At 33.7% G+C, this 12,299-nt stretch overlaps 1 protein-coding gene and 1 pseudogene across 13 annotated transcripts in view; both read left to right on the top strand.

Moving 5' to 3' along the window:
* Positions 1-12,299, top strand: part of CLOCK (clock circadian regulator) — a 108,079-nt gene that overhangs the window by 61,202 nt on the left and 34,578 nt on the right. For all 13 annotated transcript variants that reach the window (XM_066385631.1, XM_066385622.1, XM_066385625.1 and 10 more), the window contains 6 exons: positions 867-956; positions 2,586-2,706; positions 6,757-6,870; positions 7,031-7,149; positions 9,578-9,660; positions 9,973-10,079. In XM_066385631.1, the coding sequence (XP_066241728.1) occupies positions 867-956; positions 2,586-2,706; positions 6,757-6,870; positions 7,031-7,149; positions 9,578-9,660; positions 9,973-10,079 (634 nt within the window). The remainder of the gene's footprint in view (positions 1-866; positions 957-2,585; positions 2,707-6,756; positions 6,871-7,030; positions 7,150-9,577; positions 9,661-9,972; positions 10,080-12,299) is intronic.
* Positions 3,044-3,190, top strand: LOC136407416 (small nucleolar RNA SNORA48; annotated as a pseudogene).

Below are 12,299 nucleotides of genomic sequence, written 5' to 3'. Positions count from 1 at the left end.
TCTCATCCCCACATGTAGATAATTTCCCCAAGGAATTGTCTAGCATGCAGATCTGATTTCTTGAGCTGTCACTTCTCTGCCTAGGATTCTCAAATGAAAATCCTTTATAATATAGTATATAAAGTATAGGATCGCTTTATCATTAAGTATTAGTATTGTATTTCCTGCACTGGCTTCTGTCCTGAATTTCTCAATGCTTCACGTTTTTCAATGCTTGCCTGACTTCTTTCCTGTTTATTCTTCATTTCATTCAGATTCTCATTAACTTCCCTGACTATTCCAAAAGCCATTGAGATTTCCTGAATTCTTTTTTACCTCTAAATCCATTTTTTACACGGCTTCCAGACTACTCTTGAACAAAGTCCTTATGTTTTAACCTAGTATTTTAAGGCCTTTCATAGTCTGACCTCAGCCAACTTTGTCACCTTTATTTCCTGTTCACTTTATTCCTCACTTATCTTCCTACAGTTCAGTCATATACCTCTCTGTTGATGTATGCAAAAGGTGATAATGTATTCTTTTATGTGCCAAAGACATATTGATGGGGTGTGTGCTTCAGAGATATTAGCATCTTCAAATAAGTCCATCTTCATATAATATGTGAATGATAAAGGTAGAATATTAAATCTGTCTTAGAAACCAGCTATCCAATATATGGTCATGCAGTGATTTTTTTTCTCCAGAAGCATTTTAAAATGCACAACGTTATATACTATATATTGCAGTAAAGGGGAAAAGCTAGCATTTTGATGATGCTCTGGAAATATCCACATTACTTCCTTGGCCATTTAGTAAGTTAGATTTTTGTTTCTGTCCTATAAACGCTTTTCTCTTTTTATTTAACTGACCATTATGCTTAATTTCAGGCTCTTGATGGTTTTTTTTTAGCAATCATGACAGATGGAAGCATAATATACGTGTCTGAAAGTGTAACTTCATTACTTGAACATTTACCAGTAAGTATAAAAATCCTGTGATCTCTTTCTTGTTTAATGCCTATTGTTAACGTTCTAATGCACTAGGAAATGTACCTCTGGAGCAGTGTTGAACAGTGAGTAGAGTAGGGAGGAGAGCTCAAAATATATCTTTGTTTTAACATGGCTCTTTTCTCAGTCATGACTCTGTTATCTGTAGTAACTACACAGATACCACTTTAATCACTGTTCTTCCTGCCCTTTTTTTTTTCTAATGCTGTTTTCAGCATTTTCTTTTTAATCAGCCTGGTGAAGGTGTTGCTAAACCACTGAGAATAACTTGAGAATAACTAAATTCCTACTAGACACTTGTTGCAGCTAGAGAAACTCAAATAATTTTATCAAAGGAATGACTAATAAGAACACAGTAAAAAAAAATAGATGTAGAGCTTTGGTGCTCTGTGGCTTGAATTGATAATTTTATAGTGGCCATATTAGTTTATCAATAGAATGTTAAATGTACAGATTTAGAAAATAATTATACTGTGTAATTTTTGAACCTGGGTCCTCAGCGTCTCAGGCCGATGCTGTATCCACTGTACCACCACCTGGTCAGGCCCACTGTGTAATTTTGATAAAGATGGTGAATACTTGAATTACGTGTTTGTTGTTCTATTCAACATACATTTTTTGGCCTGACCTGTGATGGCGCAGTGGATAAAGCATTGACCTGGAAATGCTGAGGTCGCCGGTTTGAAACCCTGGTCAAGGCACATATGGGAGTGGATGCTTCCTGCTCCTTCCCCCTTCTCCCTCTCTCTGTCTCTCTCTCCCTCTCTCTCTACTTTCTAAAATGAATAAATAAAATAAAATAAAAGATTAAAAAAAAAAACATACATTTTTTAAATATCAATTCTGCCAGACACTTAGGTGCTCTACTACGATTGATGGTTTTAACGAATTTGAAGTTTTTATTTAATATGTAATGTTCTTATCTAGGATAGGGCTTGTGATATAAATATTCTGTTACTTATAAATTACTTTTACAGTGTTCATCTCTTGATTAATGAATCATAATTAAAGCTATATTTGAGCAAGGATTATAACATTTGATATATTACTTGCCTTTTTGGAGAAGGGGTACTAACAGCAGAGCTTTTTGATAATGAGTATTAGGACAGATGGCTGGAAAAGATGAAATAAAAAAAAAGGAAAGGTCTCATTGGACAATTGAAACACACCAAAGTCAAATCTTTTGGCTTAGCATGTGGCTAACTCTTTGGTCTTTTGTTGTAGGTTTAGATATATGGTAGGGCTATGTCTTGTAGCCAGAGAATTTTCTAATAGAGTTTCTTACTCCTATTATATTTTAAATGTTTGGATTTGGTAGAACTCACCTTTGCAAATCATTTATCAGACTTTCAAGGTCTTACTGCTCATGGATCTGATAATCTGATACAGATACTAGTGTCAGAGGCAGGGGCATCATGTTAACTCTCTTACACCTTCTCCTTTTATGAGTTGTACTCTAACTTGATCTTAATCAGCTGTTACAAATGATCAAAAGTTAATTATGTGTTCACCTGATATTTTAAGAGTGATTACATACTTTTAAAATTCATGTCACTTGAGTCACTAAAGTTATTTTATTTTCTTGAATTTCTTTTTCAGTCTGATCTTGTGGATCAAAGTATATTTAATTTTATTCCAGAGGGGGAACATTCAGAGGTTTATAAAATACTCTCTACCCATCTGCTGGAAAGTGACTCATTAACCCCTGAATATTTAAAGTGTAAGTAATAGCTGTTAAGCAAATAGCTAAATATATTTGTTCATGTTATACTTTGCTTTTGCAACAAACACAGTGCTAACTACATTAGCATATAACATCATTCCATATACCTTACTAGATAGTTTTCAAATTTTAAAAATATGTGTAATATGGAATTATAACCGCCATATTTCCCCATGTATAAGACGCACCCTATTCCAAAAATTGGGAGTCTAAAAACTGGGTGCATCTTATGCAGTGGTTGTAGATATTTTTTTTACTTGCATTTCCCGCTTTTTGCGCGGATAAGGAGTCGTATGAATTTATGAAAAATAAAACGAGTTCAGTAACTTTATGTAGCCTCTGGCAGTGGACAAGGAGGCACCTGATTGGTGGTGTTACTCTTATATCAGTCAGTCAGGGCAAAGCACATGTTCAGCCCTAGTTCATCCTAGCTTGATGCCTATGTTGGTGGCCAGAGCTATTTCATGCCTGGGGCACAAAAAACCCCCACAACATTATGTAATACATTTTTTTTTTCAAATTTCTGACTCCAAAATTGAGATGCGTCTTATACATGGGAGCATCTTATACATGGGAAATTTGGTATTTTTAAAGCCTGAACTCTATTCTTGAGTATATTGAAATCTCATCTTTCCTATTACAATAATTATTCCATAAAACTGTATTTTACACAAAAATGGAACTTTGTAATTTTTATTAATTTTTAAATAAAATCTTATGTGATGAGAGAAAGCTAAACATTCTCTTTTTCACTATAATCAGCCAGTTGGATACTGAAACTGGGAAAAAGTAGCTTCTATATTGTTCAGAATTATTAATAAAGAATATTGTTTGCTTTACTAATTAAAAAAATATTTATTAGGTATATCTTATGTGCCCAGCATTTGTACAATATCATAGAAGTGCCAAGAATATTAAAAAAATAGTTCCTTCCTTTGAGAAGTATGAAATACTATATAGTCAGACATTTTTCCTAGATTCATTGGACAAATTAATTTGACTAGAATAGTTTATTTTCTTTACTAATTTATCCTCTACCAACTCTAATTGGCTATTGGTTACTAGTTACTTTAATCACTTTTTTATGATTTAAAAATTTTGAATTTTCTGGTAATACTAACTGTTCAAGAATTGAGATACCCATATGCACACCCACATATATGTGTAACCATGTATATATGTATGTGTGTATATCTTTGATGTGAATGGGTGACCTGTCAGAAAGTGAGGAGAACTAGAGGCCATGAGAGTCCATTTGAAGTCGATATAAAATAATTTAAAAATCAAGTTCTTATGACATTTCCAATAGACCACTCTAGTTTTTCGCTTAGGAGAAAGATTTGGGCTGAATATAATGATGTAGAGGTCAATTATATGCCTGTAAATAGTATTTGAAGTATGGGTTGAATTAAATTGCTTGAGGTAATTATGTAGAGGAAGGAGAGAAGAATTAGAAAGGTGGAGCCCTGGGACATAGAAGTTGACAGAGGAGGAGTTTACTTCAGAGATCTTCATGGGGCAGAACTGGCAGGAGAACGGAATGAAAACCTCTGGCAGAAAGGCAGACATTGGGCTTCTGTTTCTAAAGTCCAAGGGTGGATGGCAGCCATTGTTCTGATAGAGCGAGGCCTTAATTAGATGACTTGCAGATCCCCTAGTTAAACCACTGATATACGAGAAGTTATTTCTCCAGGAAAATGTGCTTTATGGTAGAAGATTAAACATGATTTATAATAGAGGGGAAATTGCTAAAACATTTACGATTCTGCAAGTAGGTAATTTGAGTATATTGAAGGTAAGTGGTATAGGTGGTGTGATTTGTGTCTAAAAAAGGAAATAGGGCCTATTCTTCCATCCTAACAAGTTTTTCTGTTTTTTACATAGTAAGGAGCCAGTGAACGTGTGGTTTCTTGGTTAAAAAAAAAAAAAAAAATCTCACGTGGAAAAATTTTAAATGAATTAGACTGGAGATAAAAATAAAAACTATAATTCTAGCAATAGAAGTAAGGATGGAGAGGAAAACCTGTATATGAGGGTTGATGAGATAAACTTAATAGGACTTGGTATTAGGCACAAATGGACTACATGGCTAGGGTCATTGGAGAACATTTTAGAAAGAAGGTGGTTAGATTTTGAACATGTTGATTTAGATGATAAGGTCACTCATGATAACGACAGAAGAATATGAGTTTGATGCAGTGAACAAAGGAGAGACGTTACTGATCCTTGAGTGCTGAAATAATAAGGTGAAAGTAACATTGGTCTGACAGTAAGGAAGGTTAAATTTTAGTGTCAAGAGTATGAAGGCATAGAAGATACATTTTTACAGTTACTTAAGATGGCAAGGTGATTTGCATTGCATCTATACTGAATTGGTACTGGATGCTCATTTGGAAAAAAATGACTTATGAGAGCTTTTTGGTGACATAATTGGTAGGTCGGGATGACAAATTATTTTGGGGCTTGTGTAAAAGAAAAGACCAAATTAATATGGTTTCTTGGGAAATAGGCTCACATAGGACAAAGGAGAAGGATAGCTGGCTTAGGAAGGAAGAGGGATAAATTCACTTTGAAATATTTTTAGTTTGAGTTACTGATGGGACAATCAAGTAGAAATGTCCTGAAAGTATGCGGTGGCCCGAGACTGTTTTATATAGAATGTTAGAGTTGGGGAGAGAGATTTAGGAGTAAATAAACTTAGTAAATGCAGATAAAAATTTAAAGGATAATAGATCAAGATCAAAACAGTATTTGTGAAGGCTCACAGTTTGAAGACTGATTCGCAAAGGTACAGAAATATACAGTAAGATAGGAGGGTAAGTTCCAAGCTATAGAAATGAAGAAATGTGAGTTTTAAGAAGAGGTAGTAACAAGGAGGAATGTCCATTGAAATTAACAGTACAGTAGTAGCCCTTACTTGCAGTTCCACTCTTCATATTTTCAGTTACTTGCAGTCAACCTGGGTCTGAAAATATTGAATGGAAAATTCAGAAATAATTCATAAGTTTTAAATTGCATGGCATTCCAAATACTGTGATGAAATCTCATGCCTTCCTGCTCCAACCCACGAAGATGTGAATCATCTCTCTGCCCAGCATATCTCTTTTGTACCTACAGTACAATAGGAGATTTTGAGAGAGATACCACACTTTAATAGCTTTTATTACAGGCATACCTTGGAAATACTACAAGTTTGGTTCCAGACCTTCACCATAAAGCAAGTTGTAATCTATTTGCTGGTGGTGGGTCTTGCCTTTAATTTGTAAAAAGCTCAATATCTGCTGTGCAGTAAAACAAAGTAAAATAAAATGAGGTATGCCTGCAACTGTTTTTAACAATTAGTTATTGTTAATCTCTTACTGTGTCTAATTTGTAAATTAAACTTTATCATATATATAGGGTTAGGTGCTATTCGTAGCTTCAGACATCCACTGAGGGTTTTGGAACATATCGCCAAATAAGAGGGGACTACTGTACAAATATTGGTGATCTTTAGAAGAGCAATTTCTATATCAGTATGAGGACAAAAGCTACCATAAATGAAATTAAGGGAAATCAATATGTGTAGAGCATGTAATGAAAAGGAAGGCGATCTGTGGTACTAAGAAGAGTAGCATGAAAAATCCTTGTTGGTTTGAGATGGGAAGACCTTTTAAGTAGAAAAAAACAAAGGTGTGGATGCTAAAGGAATGAATAACAGTGGTGTGGTCTTGGTCCTAGAGAAAATAGGAAAGAATGTTCACAGTATACATCAGAGCATTACGTTTAATAGAATGGGAAGCAAAACCATTTGAAATTATAATCAAGAATGAGAAAGAAAGACAGATAAAAATGGGGAAATGTGGAGTTGCTTATATTAGAAGATTGGTTTTCTCTATTAAGTATATGCGATCATCTCCTAGAGTTACCTTACTTCTATGGACTAAATAAAATGTCATTGAGGACTGTTGTTGGAGAAAATATTGTAAACTTATACAATTTATGTAATCTTTCTATGTGATACGTCACTCATGATTAATCACAAATATATTTTTTCACCCACTTCAGCAAAAAATCAGTTAGAATTCTGTTGTCATATGCTTCGAGGAACAATAGACCCAAAGGAGCCATCTACCTATGAATATGTGAAATTTATAGGAAATTTCAAATCTTTAAACAGTGGTAAGTTAAAATGCTTCTCTTATGGTGTAATTTAATCTGTTTTTTTTTTTTTTAAATCTGGTATTCCTTTAAGCTCTCAAAGACATAGATATGTTTGAACATCAATAATAGCTAGATTTTACTGGACTAAATGATGATACATATTTCCTTATTGTTTTAGTATCCACTTCAGCACACAATGGTTTTGAAGGAACTATACAGCGCGCACACAGGCCTTCTTATGAAGATAGAGTTTGTTTTGTAGCTACTGTCAGATTAGCTACACCTCAGTTCATCAAGGTAATGTTTCTAATTTTATTTCCTGAAGGACATATAATTTCATATTTTGAGAATGATCTGTTTACAGAATATATAAGGTCTACCGGAAAGTTCTGTCCGTTTCTATCACAAGTTTTGACACGTAAGCACATGTTTATTTGGCGCATGTGTGCCTCTCTATTTTTATCATTAATGTATACATACTGATGTAGCAAATTAACTAAAACAAAGTTGATTCACGTTAGTCGTATGTGTGAAGCCATAGTGTACCCATGGCTACTGATAAAGTTCATTTACGCCACTGTAATTTTTACGAATTTCAACAAGGAAGAAATGCTCAGAAGCATGTCTGTCGCATCCACCATATTCCCTAGACTTAGCACCCTCCGACTATCACTTGTTTTTGACCTTACAAAATTTTTTGAAGGGCAAAAAATTCAAAAATGAAGAAGATATCAAACAAGCACTGGTTCCATTTTTTGCATCAAAAGATAAAACATTTTTCAAAAATGGGATATACAAATTGCCCTCATGCTGGCAAGAAATCATTAATAATAATGGCAATTATATTATTTAATAAAGTTTATTGACGGTAAGAAAAATTTGTATTTTGTTTATTCCAAAAACAGACAAAACTTTCCAATAGACCTTATATAAAACTTCCTGCAAACATTAAAGGTAGTGATATCCATGAGTCTTTGAATATACATGATCATAATATTTTTGAAACAAATAATGAGTTATCAAGGCTTTCATTAAATTATACAATTCATTTTGAGATGTATATCTTTTGTAGGTAACCTTGGTTACATATCACTGCTATATTGCTTCTGTGCAAAGTATTAGGATGCTTTTTTTGTGTAGTTCACAACTTACATTAAAAGGGAAAGGCCAAAAATGTAGGTAATTTTAAAGGTTGTTTTTGAAACTTTCTTTAGAAATATATTATACAATGGTTTTTTACTGCATGTAACTTTTCAATTTTAAAATTTAAATAATTTATTTTTATTTCCTGGGCTTTACAAGCCGATGATTAGTAGGGAAGTGGGAAAGTGAAATAATTCAAACAATAGAAGAAAGTTGGTTAGAGGTAAGTCAGGCTAAGATTTTATATTTAGGGAGATCATGGACAAAGTATTCAATTAGCAGTTAGAAGATATTAAGCCAGTCTTGATCTTTTTGTTTTGATCTAAGGAAATAATAGCAGTGGCTAATATTAAGTGCTTATTACATGCTGTATTCTTTATGTGCATTATCTCATTTAATTCTTATTTTAACCCTACATGATAGATGTTAGTGTGATCCCCATTTTATATGTAAGGAAACTGAGGCTTAGGTAAATTAAATTACTTGCCCAAAGTTGAACCTGTTAAGTAGTAAAACTGGGATTGATTCTAATTCTTTTTCTCTTTAAGCCCAAACTCTTTTTTTTAAAATTAATTTTAATGGGGCGACATTGATAAATCAGGGTACATATGTTCAGAGAAAACATCTCCAGGTTATTTTGACATTCGATTATGTTGCGTACCCATCACCCAAAGTCAAATTGTCCTCCGTCACTTTCTATCTGGTTTTCTTTGTGTCCCGCCCCCCCCCCCCCATAACCACTACCCTCTTGTTCATTAATCACTGCATTGTGCTATGGAAGATCATTCAGAGGCAGGTAGGGGGAGTGCAGTGTTGAATATGACTAGAGTCTAAGCGAGGCCAGAACTGAAATGTGTTTACTTCTTTGTTGTTTTTCCATGCTAAAGAAACAAGCTTTATCCTAACAGAATGAGGAATCACTAAGGATAAGTTATATAGTCATATTTGAGTATTAGTTAAGATAATTATGGCCAGAGTAGAAGATGGGTTGAGGGACAGGGAGACGTGTCTGGGGAGATGCTGTGGCAATAATGTGAACCAGTGGTAGCTGGGGCCCAGAGTCTAAACTAAGGTACAGAAGATGAATAGGCTCAAGTAGATTTTTTTAAACTTAGAAGGTGAATTTGAAAGGATTTAGTAGTAGGCATTTAGATGGTGGAAGGTGAAGACAAAAGTGTATTGTGACTATCAAGTTTTTGGATGAAGATATGACACAGGTATGCCTTATAATGAGGTGGAAAATTGTTTTAACTGCATATGAGGAATAGGGCAATTTGCTCATTTTAGGAAATACTGAGTTTGTGATTTGTGGGGACATCAAGACAGTTGAAATAGAATGGTAGTTCAGGAGAGAGATCTGAATTCAGTATTTGGGTTTATAGGCTTGTGAGAGAATGGAGAAATTTGTATAAAGAAATACTCCCCTGGAAGTCTGTACTTATTTATTGCCACATTAAATTAAATTAAAATGTGTTTAAAAATTGCGTAGGGAAATGTAATAATGACTTATGGCTAGCAATATTTAGGATTTTTCTAAGGACAGAAAAGTATTTCTGAATTTTAATTCTTAATTTATTTGTAGGAAATGTGCACTGTTGAAGAACCCAATGAAGAATTTACATCTAGACATAGTTTAGAATGGAAATTTCTATTTCTAGATCACAGGTAACTCCATTTTAAAATTTCATAAGAAGGTAATAGTTATATAAATTTTAAATTGATGGATTTTATTTTTAATAAAAATTATTTATACTTTTTTAATTAATTTTAATGGTGTGACATTAATCAGTCAGGGTACATAGGTACAGAGAAAACATCTCTAGGTTATTTTGACATTTAAATTGATGGATTTCAAGACAAACTTTTTCTAATCTGGGTGATCAAGTTTAAAAAAAAAGGTTTCCCCTAAAGTTGATTTCTAGTTGGACTATTTCTCATTATGAAAAAAGTTACAATACTGTTTTATATGTAATTTAGGGCACCACCCATAATAGGATATTTGCCATTTGAAGTTCTGGGAACGTCTGGCTATGATTACTATCATGTGGATGACCTAGAAAATTTGGCAAAATGTCATGAGCACTGTAAGTAGACTTTAATCTTTCTGGTGATACTTGTTTTTAATCATAAACAACTGTTGTATTAATAGAAGGTGGTAAAATGCAGACATAACCATTTTTGCATTTTTTTGAAATATACTAGATTTTACTTTATATGTATAACTAATGCAGTAGAAATCGTAGGTCAAGTTTAAATTAAACTTATTTCAGTTTAACATATTTCAGGCTGTAACACTAAGAACAGTTTTATAATATGGCATCTAAATCTTGGTCTAATGTGTGTAAGTGTTGCAATAAGAGAAGTAGATTCTTTTGAAAATTGAAATAATGTCAAAATATTTTATAAATTTTGACTTAAAGACATATAAGTTTACCTGTGAGATAGGTACACATTTAAAGAAGCTCTTAGAAAGCTCATAGTGAGTGCTTAATGTTACCTGTTCTTACTGTTATTAACAGCAAAACCACTATCTTATTGTTCTCTGCACTATTCTAAACAATTTATTCATCACCACAGTCCTAGATAGTAGAAACTATTATCTCCACAAATAAACTGAGGCGCACCTAAGCCAAGTTAATTTGCCCACAATTTGGTAACTCATTAGTGATAGCAAGGGTATTATAGTCTAGACCCCTGTTGGCAAACTGCGGTTCGTGAGCCACATGCGGCTCTTTGGTCCCTTGAGTGTGGCTCTTCCACAAAATGCCACATGCGGGCGCTACCTCAATAAGGAATGTATCTACCTATATAGTTTAAGTTTAAAAAATTTGGCTCAAAAGAAATTTCGATTGTTGTACTGTTGATATTTGGCTTTGTTGACTAATGAGTTTGCTGACCACTTACTAAACCTATCCCTTGATTATATGCTGGCCATACTTTGTTTCAGAGGATTGTTTCAATGATAGGTTCTGTTTTCCTTATCCTCCTCTCAAGATTTATTTTCTTGGATATACTCTAAAACTTAATTAGATATTTAAGGTAGTTTCATGATGTCTTAGGCTGGTCTAATAAAACTCTTCATATGAAAGTTAAGCATGTTTTATGGTAATATCCACTACATGGAAGATTTTTAAAGTCATTTCAACACATTCACTTCGGGCAATTTGGGCACTATGCTTATGATGATGCACAGAGAGAGATAGGTATTGGCTTTGACAAGCCTTTCCTAAGGTTTGGTCCTTTGAATACCAGTCCGTTCAAAATGGAATTTATGGCCAAGGAAGACTAGGAAACACTTCGTAATTATTTTACCCCTCCCTCCAGTCTTGACATTACATAATTATGAAAGGAGCAGTCAAACAAGAGGGTATAACCCTTTTCAACATATATGCACTTAATATAGGAGCACCTAAATATATAAAGCAAATCTTGATAGACATAAAGAGAGAGATCAACAGTAATAAAGTCATAGTAGGGGATTTTAAAACTCCACTGACATCAATAGATAGATCTTCCAGACAGAAAAACAAGAAAACAGTGGCTTTAAATGATATGCTAGGTCAGATGGATTTAATTGATATCTTTAGAGCATTTCATCCCAGAGCAGCAGAGTATACATTCTTTTCAAGTGCACATGGAACATTTTCTAGGATAGACCACATTTGGACACAAAATAAAGCTCAATAAATTTAAGATAACTGAAATCCTATTAAGCATCTTTTCTTATGATTTTATGAAACTAGAAATCACAAGAATAAAACTAAAAAACACGTGAAGACATGGAGGCTAAATAACATGTTACTAAACAGTGAATGGGTTAACAAGGAGATCAAGGAAGAAATCAAAAGATACCTTGAAACAAATGCAAATTAAAACACAAGAAACCAAAATCTGTGGAACACAGTGAAGGCAGTTGTATGAGGGAAATTCATAGCATTACAGGCTAACCTCAAGAAACAAGAAAAATCTCAATCTAACTTTACACTTTAAGGAACTTGAAAAGGAACAACAAACTAAGCCCAAAGTGAGTAGGACAAAGGAAATAATAAAGATCAGAGCAGAAATAAACAAAATAGAGTCTAAAAAAAACAGTACAAAAAAAATCAGTGAAACCAAGAGCTGGTGGTTCTTTGAGAAGATAAACAAAATTGACAAACTTTTAACCAGACTCACCAAGAACAAGAGAGAGAGGACCTAAACCAGCGGTTCTCAAAGAGTGCGCCAGGGCGCACTGGTACGTCCTAGAAGATTTCTAGGCACTCCCTATGGTATTCCAGAGAAATATGTGTGTGTTGGGAACCAAA

The sequence above is a fragment of the Saccopteryx leptura genome, chromosome 5, assembly GCF_036850995.1.
Source record: "Saccopteryx leptura isolate mSacLep1 chromosome 5, mSacLep1_pri_phased_curated, whole genome shotgun sequence".
In the NCBI taxonomy this organism is placed as follows: domain Eukaryota; kingdom Metazoa; phylum Chordata; class Mammalia; order Chiroptera; family Emballonuridae; genus Saccopteryx; species Saccopteryx leptura.
This window is presented reverse-complemented; position numbering and strand designations above follow the sequence as displayed.